This window comes from Eublepharis macularius, chromosome 5 (genome assembly GCF_028583425.1).
Source record: "Eublepharis macularius isolate TG4126 chromosome 5, MPM_Emac_v1.0, whole genome shotgun sequence".
In the NCBI taxonomy this organism is placed as follows: Eukaryota; Metazoa; Chordata; class Lepidosauria; order Squamata; family Eublepharidae; genus Eublepharis; species Eublepharis macularius.
The window spans coordinates 8,057,933-8,074,433 of NC_072794.1; the positions used below are offsets into that span (position 1 = coordinate 8,057,933).

At 47.6% G+C, this 16,501-nt stretch overlaps 1 protein-coding gene across 1 annotated transcript in view; it reads left to right on the forward strand.

Annotated features, from left to right (window-relative positions):
* Positions 1 to 1,937: 1,937 nt before the first annotated feature.
* The window catches only part of HCN2 (hyperpolarization activated cyclic nucleotide gated potassium and sodium channel 2), a 64,680-nt gene continuing 50,116 nt past the window's right edge, over positions 1,938 to 16,501 (forward strand). The window contains exon 1 of the mRNA XM_054979637.1: positions 1,938 to 2,104. Coding sequence (XP_054835612.1) covers positions 1,959 to 2,104 — 146 coding nt within the window. The 5' untranslated portion in view covers positions 1,938 to 1,958. The remainder of the gene's footprint in view (positions 2,105 to 16,501) is intronic.

Consider the following 16,501-nt stretch of genomic DNA (forward strand, 5'->3'; position numbering starts at 1 on the left):
TCCATTAGGTTCCCTAGCAAACTGGCATGGGAAAATTGCTACCTGACCCCAAGGTTGCAATTGGCCTTACCCTGGGCAGGTAAGAAGAGGCCACGAGAACTAAGCACTGATGTAACCCTTCCTGCCTTCCCTCTCATGATCTGCCCAGGTTCACAGCATCAGCATTGCTGTCAGATGGCCATCTAGCCTCTGCTTAAAAACCTCCAAGGAAGGAGAGCCCACCACCTTCTGAGGAAGCCTGTTCCACTGAGGGACTGCTCTTAACTGTCAGGAAGTTCTTCCTAATGTTTAGCCGAAAGCTCTTTTGATTTAATTTTAACCCGTTGGTTCTGGTCCGACCTTCTGGGGCAGCGGAAAACAACTCCACGATATCCTCTATATTGCAGCCCTTCAAGTACTTGAAGCTGGTTATCATATCGCCTCTTAGTCGTCTCCTCTCCAGGCTAAACATTCCGAGCTCCTTCAACGTTTCCTCATAGGACTTGGTCTCCAGACCCCTCACCATCTTCGTTGCCCTCCTCTGGACATGTTCCAGCTTGTCTATATTCTTCTTAAATTGTGATGCCCAAAACTGAACACAGTACTCTAGGGGAGGTCTAACCAGCCCAGAGTAAAGCAATACCATCACTTCTCGTGATCTGGACACTATGCTTCTGTTGATATAGCCCAAAACTGCATTTGCCTTTTTAGCTACCACATCACACTGCTGACTCATGTTCAATGTATGGTCTACTAAGACCCCTAGATCCTTTTTGCACTTACTACTGCCAAGACAAGTCTCCTCCATTCTATAATTGTGCATTTGATTTTTCCTTCCTAAATGCAGAATGTTGCATTGATCTCTGTTGAAATTCATTTTGTTTTAGCCCCTTTTTTCAGCCTGTCAAGATCATCCTGTGTCCTGACTCTGTCTTCGGCCGTATTTGCTACCCCTCCCAATTTACTATCTTCTGCAAATTTAATAAGCATTCCCTCTATTCCTTCATCCAAATCATTTATAAAAATGTTGATCAGAACAGATTCCAGGGCCGATCCCTGAGGCACTCCACTTGTCACCCTTCTCCGAGAGAATGAGGAACCATTAACAACATTTAACAGTTAGAGAAGAAAAGAGCAAGAGTCCAGTAGCACCTACAAGACTAACAAAATTGGTGGTAGGGTGCTTTCCTGAGTCACAGCTCACTTCTTCAGATACCAGGTATCTGAATAAATGAAAGCTCCTACCCTACCACAAATTTTGTTAGTCTTGTAGGTGCTACTGGACTCTTGCTCTTTTCTACTGGTACAGATAAACGGGGCCACCTATCTTGATCTATCTTCAATTAGAGGTAAGGATATTCTTAACTTTTGCAGGGCTTGGATTTTGGGAACCCCCCCCCCCGCCGGAATGCACATCTGAACGAGTCTGCCTGATGAAACGTCGTATTCGATGCTCTAATGCGCCTGCTTGGATTGCAAAAAAGCCTTGCTTCCAGTCGGAAGGGCCCCCCCTCGCTTCTCCTCCTGCGCCCCGCTCGCGCTCCTCCCCCGCCCGGCCCCTCTGGGCCTCCGAGCTCCTCCTCGGCCGGCTCAGTCGCTGCTGCTGCTGCTGCTGCTGCTGCAGCGGCTGGCTGGCGGACGGACGGACGGGCGAGCGGGCTGCCGGCTGCCGTCTGGGCTGCAGCGGCATGCGGCCGGGGGGCGACAGCGGGGCGGCGGAGGAGGCGTCCGGAGGGGGCGCGCGGCTGGCGCTGCGGCGGGGCTGCAGCATGGGCGGCCGAGCCGGCAAGGGCGGCTCGCCCAACGGGGAGTGCCGGCGCGGGGAGCCGGGGGCCGAGCCGGCGCTGCAGCCCAAGGTCTCCTTCTCCTGCAGCCCCGACAGCGGCGGCTCCCCGAAGGCAGCCGAGGAGGGCGCGGCGGCGGCGGGGATCGCGGGGGTCGCGGGCGAGGCCGAGCCGCGCGGCAGCCAGGCCAGCTTCATGCAGCGGCAGTTCGGGGCCATGCTCCAGCCGGGCGTCAACAAGTTCTCGCTGCGGATGTTCGGCTCGCAGAAGGCGGTGGAGCGGGAACAGGAGCGCGTCAAGTCGGCCGGCGCCTGGATCATCCACCCCTACAGCGACTTCAGGCAAGGAGGGCGGCTCCCGGCGGGAGGTCTGCCTGGGGGGAGTGGCAGCGTGCGGATTCTGCCATATCCTTAACTTGGGACGTCCTCTTCCAGGGGCACGTCTTCCCTCTCCGCTTAACACTTTTCAGCTCCTCCGAGGAGCTCTGGGCGCCTTAAGTGGTTTGCTCTCGCCTCTTTTCTGTGCACGACAACCCTGCGAGGTAGGCTGAGTCGAGCGAGACTGGCCCAAGGTCACTCAGCAAGCATCTGTGGCAGAGTGGGGATTCGAACCTGTGCTTTTAGTGACTGTGCCGCTCTGGTTCCCTTTCTCCCTAGCGGTTTCCATTGGCTACTCCTGGTCAATCGAGGTCATTGCCTCTGGTCGGAAGGCCTCCTTCCCCCAGGGGATTTCATCTTGATGAAGATAGTTTCAGGTGGGCAGCCCTGTTGGTCTGCAGTCAAAGAGCAAGATCCGAGTAAAGGAGCACCTGCAAGACCAACTAGATTCCCAAGGTATGAGCTTTTGAGCTCCCTTCTTCAGCTACAAAGAATGGAAAAGGCAGGAGGCTTTATAGTCCAGGAGACTCATATCTTTTCCCACTCCTTGTATCCGACGAAGGGAGCTCTGACACTGAAAAGCTCATACCTTGGAAATCTAGTTGGTCCTGAAGGTGCTCCTGTACCCATGAAAATTCTCACTGTTTTGGAGCAGATTCAGGCAGGACCACTACTGGGTCAAGTGTACCCTTTGGATTGACTCCCTTCCATTAGGGGTGTGGCAGTTGAGAGAAGTTGGTTAGGGGCTCTAGTGCAGCAATTTTGTGTAAGGAGAGAAGTTTTGGGTAGTAAGCTGGACAGAGAGGGATGTGGAAGCTGGAGGGCTAGAGGAGGAAGATTTTCTGGGCCTCGAGTTGTCTGTCATCCTAGGAGCAGTACTGGAAGCTCATGGAGGGGTTCACCTTGGGGCTGTTCACAGCAATTCACAGCAATTTCCAGGGGGAAAATTCTCTCCACTCCCCCCCCCCCCCCGATTCGTTGAGTGCTAATATGATATGGAACGATTTGCCTCAGGGACAATTCTGGGGTAGCTCTCAGGTGGATGGGCAGATTATTGTGCTGGAGAGTAAGCCATCTTTGTGGCCCAGTAGTGAGGTGTGTATGCTAAGAATCAGTGCCCAGCACCCGGAAGGTTTTAGGTGACTCCTGGGGAAGCCGGATAGTTGCCGCTCTAAACTTTGGTGACTGGACCTCCATGTCTAGCTGTGGCAAGTTTAGCGTGTCTGTGCACACGAGGTCATTCTATTTGTTTGTGTCTTTTAAAGTCTTGAAAGAGGGTAAACATCTAGAATGTTTTTATTGCCAAGAAGTTCAGGGCAGAAAACATGGTTCATTCACCCCATGAGGTCAGTAAGGTGGCTGGACAGGCCCAAGGTCACCCAGCGGGCTTCTGTAGTGGAGTGGGTATTTGAAGCTGGGTCTCCTAGTTTGATACTAACCACTGCACCACACACACCTGTGAAAAAAATATCACTTCCTACCTTTCACAGCCCACTTTTCTCCCCCCTTCCCCCCGGGATCCAAAGTGTCTTACTTCTCTCTTCCCTGTTATCCTCACAACAACCCTGCAAGGCAGCTGAGGCTGAGAGTATGTGACTGGCCCAAGGTCACTCAGCAAGCTTCCCTGGCAGAGCAGGGATTTGCACTCCTGTCTCTCTCGTCCTAGTCTGACCCTCTGACCACTATGTTGCACTTGCTGCAATGAATGGGAGGAGGGTAGGTCTTCATTCTTCCACATTGTACAACTTGCGGGAGGGGGCGGGGGCTGCATGATTCACCTCTATTTCCGACAGCCTTTATTGGAGGGGAAGGTATATCGATATGTTGTCCAGCCTGGAGTGTTACCAGTGGTAGCTAGCGGCAGGGAGGTATAAACAAATTTGTGCCATTCAGTTGCTGTAGGATGTGGGGGCAATGCTTTGCCTGGTAGATGGGGGTTAGGACTTAGGAAATATGGGGAGTGGCTATACCTCAGTTGCACCAGGTGTGTTTGCAAAACTCCGGAGTGTGGCAGTGGATATGCGTGTTTAGAATTTGGTAAAAAGTTCAAGAAGCTTGGGGAGGGGGAGTTAGACTGAGTTGTCCCCATGGTTGGGGTGGGAGGATCTCAAATATTTGAGACGGGAGGGCATAGAGTGATCTCTCTTTTAGTGATCCAGTGTTACAGAGAAATTGTGGGGTCGATGAAGATCCTGTTCTTGAGAAATGATAGCTTCCATTGGGGGACAATGCTTGGGGATGGATGTTGTCAGCTTTAATCATGGAAAGTTACAATACACTCCCCTCCTTTCTTCAAAGGTGCAAGGGTTTCCCCCCAGGGTGCTTTGTCCTCCTTCCCTGATCCGGACTTCTGGCCTGCACAAGTCTAGAGAAGGCAGAATTATGTAGCTAGGCCTGATCAAAGGGCACCTTGAAATGTGTTTCTGGAAGATGCCGAGGAGAGCCTCCTCTGGTTCGATGGCAAGTGAAGCGGCTTCCGTTTCTGTTTTCTGTCTTTTTCTATGTTTTGTCTGTGTGTGTGTGTGTGTGGGTGGGTGTGGTTGTTGGCTGCTCCCCCCTTTGCATCTTAGAGAATCCACCCCATAATGGAGGTGGCACAAGATCCCCCCCCCCCCTTGCCGGAAGGGAAGATGGGAAGGGGAAGGATCTTCCTTGTGCTGGCCTTGAAACAAGGACATCCCTCCTGCTTGCTATCCTTGCAAGGTGGAGGAGATGGAAATCTAACAATGTGCAGTTGCTTTCCTGCAAGGCAGAGCGTAGCAGGCAGAGTTGATGGGGTGGGGGCGGGGGGGGTGGGGGCTGTATTTTGGGTGTGGGTAGAAGAGAAGTCCCTGTTGGATCCCAAACTGAAATGCAAAAAAAGAGTGCGTTTCCTATCCTGCAACCATGAATTCCATTAAACCGTGTTTGATTGTGTGTTGTGTGTGTGTGTGTGTGTGTGTCTGTCACAGGATCATCAGTCAACATGTGTAGGTTTAAAACATGTTCCCCGTACTTTTCTTCTGAGAGCTCATTCCATAACAAATGTGAGCAAAGACTTCTGTGCCCTCGCATCTTGTCCTTCCTTTCAGCCCCTAGCAGCGTTGTTGGGGAGTTGATGCCCTTTTTGACTACCTCCCCCCCCCTTTTCTCAGACGTGTTTATAAATGTCATCAAGCAGACCTAGAACTTTACTGGGCTCTTGAGAACCCCACATCAGCCAGGGCCCCCCACCCATAACGCCTCCAGAATGCAAAATGACCCACTCTGGCCGCCCCGTTTCTGCTGCCTTCCTCACCATCTGGTGCTGCCTTCCTTCCTCCCTTAGAAGCTCCAGGGCAGCTGATGGGTGACCAAATGCTTCTCTAATTTAAAAAAAAAAGATGTGTGTGTGTGTGTTTGGGGGAGGGGAGCGCAAGGGTCTGTTGTGCCACTGCTCAGAGATCTCCTGAGCTTCAAAAGAGGAGTTGGGTCAGTTTGCAGCAGGAGGTTGTGCAGGCAGGCAGGCAGGCAGGCAGGCAGGCAGGCAGGCAGGCAGGCAGCCGTCTTGGTCTGCAGTCGAAGGGCAGGATTGGAGTTCGGCAGCACCTTAGAGACCAACAAGATTTCCAGGGTGTGAGCTTTCGAGAGGCAGAGCTCCCTTCTCCAGATTGTTAGAATTAGCTTCCCTCCCATTCTCAGATCCACCCTGAGCTGTCATTCATTAAGTGATAGTACCAGCTAGTGTTGGTCTGCAGTCGAACAGCAGGATTGAAGTCCAGCAGCACCTTAGAGACCGACTGAAGACTGGAGCTCTGACTCTCAAAAGCTTACCTTCTGAAAGTCTTATTTGCAAGTCTCTCTCTTGCATCTTTGCTAAGAATGAAAGTAATGGAGTTCTCAGTCTTCCCTGACAGTTATTATTTGTTGGATTTCTATTGCTGCATTTTGATCTGGAAGATGCCTTTCTTGGTACCTTGGTGGTGAAGAGTGCTGTCAAATCATAGGTGGTTTATGGCAACCCCTGGTGGGGTTTTCATGGTAAGAGACCAGCAGAGGTGGTTTGCCATTGTCTGCCTCTGCAGACCTGGTCTTCTTTAGAGGTCTCCCATCCAATTACTTACCCAAGGCCGGCCCTGCTTAGCTTCTGAGATCTGATGAGATCAGGCTCACCTGGGCTATCCAGGGCAGGGTCCTTGGTTCCCTGCAGAGTGATAAAGTGCAATACATTTGGGAATGCTTCTACTTCCTGATGTAGTGATGCTTTGGGATGGTGTCCTGCTGAACTGCCCAATTATGCTTCGTCCCCTCTCTTGGAGAGGAGCCGTGGCTCAGCGGCAGAGCATCTGTTTGGCATACAGAAGGCCCCAGGTTCAGTTCCCGGCATCTCCAGTGAAAAAGGACCAGGCATTAGGTGAAAAAGACCCCCACCTGAAACCCTGGAGAGCCACTGCCGGCCCAAGTAGTCAAGACTGATCTTGATGGCGCAGTATCAGTAAAGCTGCTCAAGGACAGGGCCCCCATTCTTCAGTATGATTTTGTATAGATACTGGGGGGTTGGGGGAGTTCAGTGAGTATGGGTTGAAGTTGGCTGGCTGGTGGACCTTGGTCTGCCTTTTCTTCTCACCCCAAGTGTGTTGCTCTCCCACAGAAACAGCCACTGAGATTAGGGGATCCTTTTGAGAGGTAGCTCCACCTGGAAAGTTGGATTAATGATGGAGAGGAATCTTGCAAAACTTTTGAGTTATCTTGGAGGCCTGGATCCCAATAACCACTCACCATGAAGCTTGCTAGGTGACCCTTGGTCAATCATGTTTTCTTGGCATGGTCTTCCTCACAGGGTTGTTGTACAGATAAAACAAGGAAGGGGGAAGCATGTAGGGCTCCCTGGAGGAAGAGTGGAATAAAAACGAATTAGATGATTGGCACCTTGGGTTGTTGAAAAGCGTATTAATCACCACTGCCTTGGGGGCACTTGGATGCTTCATGTGGCCCTTAGAGATATTTTGCCTGTTCCCATCTCCACCTGCGCACTGAGCAAAATCTTTGAAGCCTTTTTTTTCTTGAAATTATTGGAAAGGAACACCCTCTGAGATCAGCGTACAATTGTTGGTGTGGCTTCTTCAAAAGGCTGGATGAATGTCTAAGTGAATCTAATGGTATCTAATGCAATTGTTTGCTCCTTCTCCTAGTGAACCTGGCAGGTACTCATTGGCAGGTGAGAAGAGGAAGGGGCCCACCCCATAGAGAAGGTTGGGGTTTCTGCATGCTGGAGAAATACTGCGTTGTAAATTGAAAAGCACTTATTAACCCCCACCTCGCAAAAATGGCCTCCTCGCGCAGACTGAATCTGCTAGTTGAGCTTACAGTGATGAGAGTCAGTTAAAGCGTGTGGGAGTGAGGGATAGAAGGAAATGCCTGTTTCAACCTCTGGGAGTTTGTAGGCTCCTGGAAGGGGAGATATGGGGTGTGTGTGTAAATGTCTTAATTGCTGGTGCTGGAGTGTGTCCTCAATTTGGGTGATTTCCAGATTGCAAGTATTATGAAAGGAGGTGACAGATTTCTCCTTGAATAACCTGATGACACTCATATCCAGTGCTTTACAAAACAAAATCACTCCAACGTAACTGTCAAGTATCTAAATGATAAGCTTTCTACAATCTTGATGAGTTAAGCCAAACTTTTCTTTTTTAAAACTTGGGCAGAGATGGGAGAAGAGAGGTTGGTGGTTATTTTTTGGGTGCTGAAGCTGACTTTTCAGTGTGGCCCCAGAACTCATTTGCAGAATTCTGCCTTGCTTCCTTGGTGTTTATGTTTTGTCAACATTCCCCCCTCCACGCATTGAGAGATCTATTTGATGTAACTGCATGCACATAGTCCTCAGTTCTTACAAGGAGTGGCTTATTCTATCTGTGATTGATTGAGGCTCCCTGGGAAGCATGCGTGCTCTGGCACTCAAGTTGATTTGAAATGGCCTCTGTGTCAGCAAATGCGATTCATGTATTTTCTAGGTATTCCCTCCCCCATAACATCTAGTGGCATGCATGTCTCCTTTAACAACACATATAAAAGCTATGCTGCTCCAGATTTGGTTGCATGTAGAATTTATAATGCTGTTTTAGGCAATATGCACAGTTGTTCCTATGGAATTTCTCTTATTCCAAAATCAAATTTCATAGTCTCAAAAAAGGAACTTATGGAAAAGGGCAGCTAAAATGATCAAGGAATCTAAGGAGAGACTACACCATGTTGAGTCTTTTCATATAGACACATTTAGATTATTATGAATGATTTGGAGATGTGCACAGGAACATTTTTTGGGGAAAAAACCCCAAGATTTATCCTGGGCCTTTATGTCTCTAGAAAGGAGTTGAGAATCTTTTATCCTAAAGCTATAATCTGGGTGGTCATCCAAAGAAGATGAATGGCAAGAGGGTCATCCAAAGAAGATGAATGGCAAGAGGGTCATGGCTGGCAAAGTGAGCACTTTCACTTAAGACATTTACACTGCAATCCTAAGCAAAGTTACTCCAGTCTAAGCTCATTAATTTCAATGGGCTTAGACTGGAGTAACACTGTTTAGGATTGCTCTGTTAGTTTCCCAAGATATAGAGATAGTGGCTCTGTTTGATAACTTATAAAAGGATTAACCCTAGTAGCTAGGTGGAACCTCCATAGGTAGCAACAGTGTACCTCTGAATGCTAGGGATCAGCAACACAGGCAGGGCTGTTGCCCTCGTGCCCTGCTTTCGAGCGTTCTGAGGCATCACTGGTACTTTCAGCCCAATCTAGCAAGGCATGCTTAAAATTCTGCAGGACAATTCAATACAGATTCCAGTTGTCTTCCTGGCACCGGGAAGTAAAGGGAGGGGTTTCTGCATGTGGAAGTGCTGGGGGGGGGGGCAGTGAGGGAAGCTGCCTTCTCTATGGTACGTCCTAAATTGATCTTTCTCCCTCTAGGCTGGGGGATTAATCTATTTCTCTGATCTGGGCTGACAATTTATTATGAGCTCTCTTGTCAGCAGAGAAGGTGCCAACCTGTACTAAGTCCCAGTATTCAGCAGGATAAGGTCGTCCAGAGAGAGTGTGTGCAGCTAGGCAGAAATGAGCTGTGAGAAGGTGGACTGGAGTGATTTAAATGAAGATTCCTGCATTGCCTCCCTTTCCCTGTTTTGCTGAATCAATTTTTCTTCTTTGGCTTTGTGTAGGTTCTACAAAGTGCCACCCCAGTGAGGTTGCAGAGTGGGCTGCATTCAGGGTGTGTGTGGGTGTGAGGGCGGGGACTGGTTTGTGAAATAGTACATAGGGCTTTATCCCAGCCATATTTGTAGGGAGCATTTTATGTTTGCAGACGTTAACCCTTCCCATTGCAACCTAGAGTGGTACTAGTCTATCTATTTTTATTGCAAAATAGTAAAGAGTCCAGTAGCACCTTTAAGACTAACCAACTTTATTGTAGCATAAAGTTTTGAGAACCACAGCTCTCTTCATCACTACAATAAAGTTGCATCTGATGAAGAGAGCTGTGGTTCTTGACAGCTTATGCCTCAATAAAGCTGGTTAGTCTTAAAGGTGCTACTGGACTCTTTACTATTTTGCAACTACAGACTAACATGGCTAACTCCTCTGGATCTATTATTATTATTATTATTATTATTATTATTATTATTATTATTATTATTATTATTATTCTGCCCCTTTCTTGAGGAACTCAAAGCTGCTGACTCTGTTCTCTCCTCCTCCATTTTATCCGCACAGGGAGGTTAGGCTAAGAGAGTGTAACTGGACCAAGGTCACTCAGCTTCATGGGAAAGAGGATTTGAACCTGGTTTCCCCAAATCTCTGACAACTAAATTCTGACCATTAATCTATATTCATTTTTAGCTATCACATTGCTTGGTTGGGGCTGGGAATCTTTCCTGCTTCAGCAGGTGAGGAGCTGGGCATTTGTTTCTGTGGCCCTACCTCACAGGGCAGTTGTAAGAATTTCCGAGAGAACTGTGCAGAGTGTCTGTGCAGAGTGTGGCAAACACTTTAAATGTGAACGGCCATTGCTAAGTATGATCATCTAACCATCAGAAAGGCTAAAGTTCTGCCTCCTTCCCCTCTCTTGGTTTTGCAAAATCTGATCAGAATAATGGAAATACGTATGTGGCCATTCCAACATAAGAATCCTCTCGCATCTGTGCTCATGCAATTACTTTTTAGGCTGCGTCCAATGAGCTTTTCTTGGCTTGAGAGTAAATGCCACAATAATTCATGCATAATGATGGGGGGAAGGTAGCTGTGCTCCTGAAATTAAACTTCCTCTTTAATATAAAATACTAAATTATTAGGAAGCTACCAGGATAAGCAATTGCATCCTATTAGGATCTACAAATCCAATTGAACCCCCCCCCCCCGCCATTTTTCAGTCTGAGTCAGGAAATACAATATGGATCTTACTGCAGCCGTAGGGGAATGTGTGTTTGTGTGTGTGTGTGTGTGTGTGTGATGCCTTTTTCCTAATTCAGACATTGTCTAAGGATCAAGCTATGTAGTACACGGGAGATCTGACAGTGGATCTCTCAAAGCTAATCTTTAATACTAAAAAGTAGCCCTAATGGAGGGGTGGACATTTGGCTCAGGAGCAGACATGGGAATTTAACCCTTTCCCTACACATCGTTGTACTGATTGAAATTGCCTCTCTGCCGTTGTGCTGTTAAATGCAGTTCCTTGTTAACATCACGCATCTCCCACACAACCTGTGTGTTTAGACCTTTTAAGAGCCATTATGTGAAGAGATAGTAATATTCGTAGCAGAGAGCCGTGGTCCTCGAAAGCTTATGCCTCAATACAGTTGGTTAGTTTTAAAGGTGCTACTAGATTTTTTACTGTTTTTTTAACTACAGACTAACACAACTATCTCCTTTGAATCTATACATAAATAAATGACATAAATAAGGGTCTTATTCAGTATAGGGCAGATTCAAGTGTGAGAATTCAGTTATCACAGAATCAGAGAGTTGGAAGGGGCCATACAGACCTAGTCCAACCCCCTGCCCAATGTAGGATGAGCCTAAAGCATCCCTGACAAATATTCATCCAGCCTCTTCTTGAAAACTGCCAGTGAAGGGGAGCTCACCACCTCCCTAGGCAGCTGAGTCTACCTTTGAACTACTCTGACGATGAAAAAGTTTTTCCTAATATCCAGCCGGTACCTTTGTGCATGTAATTCAAGCCTGTTTGAGTCCTATCCTCTGCTGTCAACTGGAACAGCTCCTTGCCCTCCTCCAAATGATAGCAATCATGTCCCCCCTCAGTCTCCTCTTCTCCAAACCAAACATTCCCAAGGCCCTCAGCCTTTCCTCATAGGGCTCAGTCTCCAGACCCCTGATCATTCTTGTCACTCTCTTCTGCACCCTCTCGACTTTGTCCACATCCTTTTTGAAGTGAGGCCTCCAAAACTGCACACAGTACTCCAGGTGCGGCCTGACCAAGGCAATATAGAGAGGGACTGTGACCTCCTGCAATTTCGATGCAATGGCCCTTTTGATACAACCCAAGACCGAGTTTGCCTTTTTTTGCCACCGCATCACACTGACTGCTCATATTTAGTTTACAGTCCACTCTTACCCCAAGATCCCTTTCACATATACTACTCCCCAGAGGTGTATCCCCCATCCAGTATTTGTGCTTCCCATTTTTGTGGCCCAGATGTAATACTGTGCTTACCTATGTTGAATTGCATCCTATTCACAGCTGCCCACTTCTCCAGAGTATTCAGGTCTTGTTGAATTTTAACTCTGATCTTCTTGGATGTTTGCCACTCCTCCCAATTTGGTATCATCAGCAAATTTAATGAGTAGCCTGTTTACCCGTTCATCCAGATCACTGATAAAAATATTGAAAAGTACCAGGCCCAAAACTGAGCCCTGTGGCACCCCACTGTACACATCCCTCCAATCTGATGAAACACCATTGAGCACCACTCTTTGAGTGCGGTCCTCTAACCAGTTCCCAATCCACCAAACTGTCCTATAGTCCAGTCCACAGTTTTCCAGTTTACCTATTAGAATGTCATGTGGAACCTTATCAAAAGCTTTACTGAAATCCAGGTAAATCACGTCAACAGAGTTCCCACGATCCAGTAAGCTCATCACTCGATCAAAGAAGGAAACCAGGTTGGTCTGACAAGGTCTGTTGGGGACAAAACCATGCTGACTTCCCCGGATCACTGAGCGGTCCTTCAGATGCTTACAGATTGATCCCGTTAAAATCTGTTCTAATATCTTCCCAGCAACAGAAGTCAGACTGACCGGCCTGTAGTTTCCCGGGTCGTCCTTCTTCCCTTTCTTAAAGATTGGGATAACATTCGCTCTTCTCCAATCTTGTGGCACATCCCCAGTCCTCCAGGAGGCCTTGAAGATGATGGACAGGGGTTCTGCAGGTTCTCTAGAAAGTTCTTTGCGCACTCTTGAGTGCACACCATCTGGCCCAGGGGATTTAGGCAGCCAGGTGCCTCTCCACAACCTCTCTGTCAATGTCAACTAGCCACCTAGGTGTCCTGTCGTGTCTACTACCATCTCTAGATGGGCTCGAATTCTTCAGGGAGAAAACAGAGGCCAAAAAGTCATTAAGCCTGTCTGCTTTTTCTTTGTCCTTCATCTTTATCTTGTGGGCTATTATGAAATTCTCGAAGTTAGTTTTAATTCACTTTAATGTAAGAAAATCTATGCCACACAGTGCTTTTTGTTCAGGGCAGTTTCAAAAATGGTAAGTACGTTGGCTTGGATCCCTGTGTACAGGTGCCCCCACCCCAGGACCTGAACTTCAGAGAGGTCAGCAGACTGCAGTAGGAAAGGGGAGTGAATCCCATTATGCAAATGGGACTCTCCTTCTTTGGAAGGCTATTATTTATTTATTTCAGATTTCTATTCCGCCTTCCCTGCGAGCGGGCTAAGAGCGGATAACAACATATTAAAAATACAATTTAAAAATTCATGTACATTAAAAACAACACATTTAAAACAGGATGGTGGTCAGCCTTCACAGGGAGGGTTAAGGCTAGATGGCCATCTGACAGCAATGCTGATTCTTTGAACTGGGGCGGATCATGAGAGGGAGGGCAGGAAGGGTTACATCAGTGCTTAGTTCTCGTGGCCCCTCCTTACACGTCCAGGGCAGTGCCAATCACCACCTTGGGGTCAGGTAGCAATTTCCCCCAGGCCAGTTTGGCTAGAGATACTAGAGGTGTTTCGCCATCTTCTGGGCATGGAGCAGGGGTCACTGACAGCGTGTGGGGGGGAGGTAGATGTGAATTTCCTGCATTGTGCAGGGGGTTGGACTAGATGATCCTAGAGGTTCCTTCCAACCCTATGGTTCTGTGAAATGGAGCTTTATGAAGCTGGCTGGCTCTTGTAATTCCAAGTGCAATACCGCATGAAGGTTGTTGCTCACACTGTTTAATTAAGCTGATAAAGCTCCCTGAGCCACTCCTCAAATTGCAACAAAACTTCAGCAGTCTGTCGTCTTTCAGGAAGGCTTGTCTACCACAACTGATTTGTTCATTGAAAGCACTCATGGGCAAGGTTCCAGGGAAAGTTTGGACAAGTAGGCAAGTGATTGGAAGAAGATGAGCCAAGCACAGTGACTTATGCAGGGATACAACAGGAAGTCTTGTGTGAGACTGGGCAATTTTACTGCTTTTATATTTAGCCGTTCATTCATTTATACCTTGCCTTTCTCTCCAGTGGGGCTCACAACACAAAAAATAAAGTCCTACAATACTGAAACAAAGAAACAGGAGAAGAAAGTGGGGGGAAGGCTTTTAAATTCAGAGGAGGACCCCTCCCCCAGCTAGGAGAGCATCCTGCCATCTCTAGGCTGTGACACTCGAGTCCTTTGCCTCTTGTACTTTGGCTCCCACGCAGGCCTTAAGGAGCTGCAAAAGGAGAGAGAAAACACTCAGCATGAGTTGGGCTGGTTGCCAGCTTGCTTCCCATAATTCGCTCTCCAGTTATTCCCTGTGCTTTTCTCAGGGATGTGTGTGTGTGTGACTGGATGCTCCATTGACTCCTGATGGGGCAGAATCAACCACATGCCCAGCAAAGAATGATTGAAAAGAGAGGTGCCCTCCTTAACAAATCATGCAGAGACATAATGGGCAGCCTCTTCTGCAGATGATTTTTTTTTGCTTCCCAGAATCCTTTTAGTTATTTATTCCATTTCCTGTGATTGTCATGTCTGCATGCCATTCATCCATGCCATTCATGTATTCTCTGATCACTGTACTTTATCCTGTGTGCTCTCATATCATGCTCATATAATGTAACCATTATACTCATGCCATCCTTGGCCTGCCTGAAAATGAAAGTACTAATGCTAAGAGCAAGTAGCCAGCCTGTTATCTCTCCAAGTATGACCTTGCAGCTTACTGTAACTCTTCACAGGGGAAAGAGGGAGTTTGATTCCTTGTTATCTTCTGTCTTTCTCTGTCCAGACAAAGCTATTATGTTCTCATGGAACTTTGTAGGATTTTTGCGCCTAGTTGCTAACTGCTCAAGGGGAGGGGGGAATCATGCTCCTTATATCAAAGTGCATGTGCTTGTATCCCCATTCCTGCCAACTTACCCATCGATGGATGTACCCATGAACTTAATTGATCTCTAAATAAAAAACCTTTTCAGCCAATGCACTGGAGTGCTTGCTGTGAGGGGTTTGGGGGTCTATCTGCCATGGACTGCCATCCCTAGAACTGACAGTGATATTTGAATAGTTCTCCTGGAGCACCCTTCCCCTGGTAGCAGTGGGTTGGGTTTGGGGCCTAGAAGGGATTTTCCCTCCAGAGCAAAGAAGAGCCTGGCCCCTCCTTCCCTAATATCTGACATGTTTGACACTAAAGGGTGTCAGCTGTGTGTGTGAGTGTGTTTCATGGTGCCTTGATAGTCCTGTCCCCTCCTCAAGCTGAGCGATGGCTGCTCCGACAGAGGTGGTTGCCATCCTCCTTGATAGAATTGATGCGGGATTATTGTTGAAGATACTGGGTTTGATGGACAGGGAAATGTATTTATTCATTCAGCAGGAAAATCTGACTGTGGTAACGGTGTACAAGCCACTTTTTAAAAAAATCCAGCACCAGCTCTTTGGGGGAAAAAAAATCACCCAGCAAATGTCTCTATGTATAGTTTGTAGAGTACAATTGTGTGTGTGGTAGAAGCTTCATACCAAAATGCAGCTGATGGGGCAGGGTCCACCCCCTTCCAGCAGCAAGTGATTGGAAAGAAGAAATGGTCATACCTGTAGATCATGTGGAGACACCGTGGGTATCCCCTCTGTATTGGGTATCCCCTCTGTATTGGGTATCCCCTCTGTATTCCCTCCATCTCGGGATTGGCTGGCCCTTATGAGGAGGGTCTGAGAGCATCAAGGTCCCAAGGTCAATCCCCTTCCATTCTTAAGAGAAAGGCGTGTATATACTTATTTTAAATAAAAGATCTCTCAAGCCAAAAAGGATCTGATAGGAGGTGATGTAGAAGATCTCTGCTGCAACCCTGGAGAGCTGCTGTCAGAGAGTAGACAATACTGACCTCGATAGAACGAGGGTCTGGCACAGTTCTGTCCAAGGCACCTTTACATGTTCATTACGGGGTGGTCTGGAGCTTGGTTAAATAATTGGAACACAAGTTTCTTATGGTCAAAGAATGGTGGTTTGTTTAAAATGTTTCTGTGGGGCCTTTTCTACCCAAGGTGGGGAACATTAAAACATTCCAAACCTTAAAACACTGTGTAAAATGCAAATTACATAAAACATATAGTTTCAGGTGGGTAGCTGTAGAAGAGCAAGATTCAGGTCCAGTAGCGCCTTAAAGACCAACTAGATTTCCAAAGCACAAGCTTTTGAGAGTCAGATTCTTGAAAGCTCATACCCTGGAAATCTTGTTGGTCTTTAAGTCACTAAAAAGGTAAAGGTAGTCCCCGGTGCAATCACCGAGTCATTGCTGACCCATGGGGGATGGCACATCACGATGTTTTCTTGGCAGACTTTTTATGGGGTGGTTTGCCATTGCCTTCCTCAGTCATCTGCACTTTACCCCCAGGAAACTGGGTACTAATTTTACCAACCTTAGAAGGATGGAAGGCTGAGTCAACCCTGAGCTGACTACCTGAACCCAGCTTCCGCCGGGATCGAACTCAGGTTGTGAGCAGAGCTTCAATTGCAGTACTGCAGCTTACCACTCTGCGCCACGGGGCTCTTCTTTAAGTCACTACTGGACCTGAATGTTGCTCGTAAAACATGTAAGAACCCAAACTGGGAGGAAAGCTAATAAGAATGAGTGGGGAATTACAAGTCCTTTGTAGAGTTGTCTCCTATCCTGAAGGAGGGCCTTTCAAGATGACCAGTGTGTTTGGGTTTGGGCTTG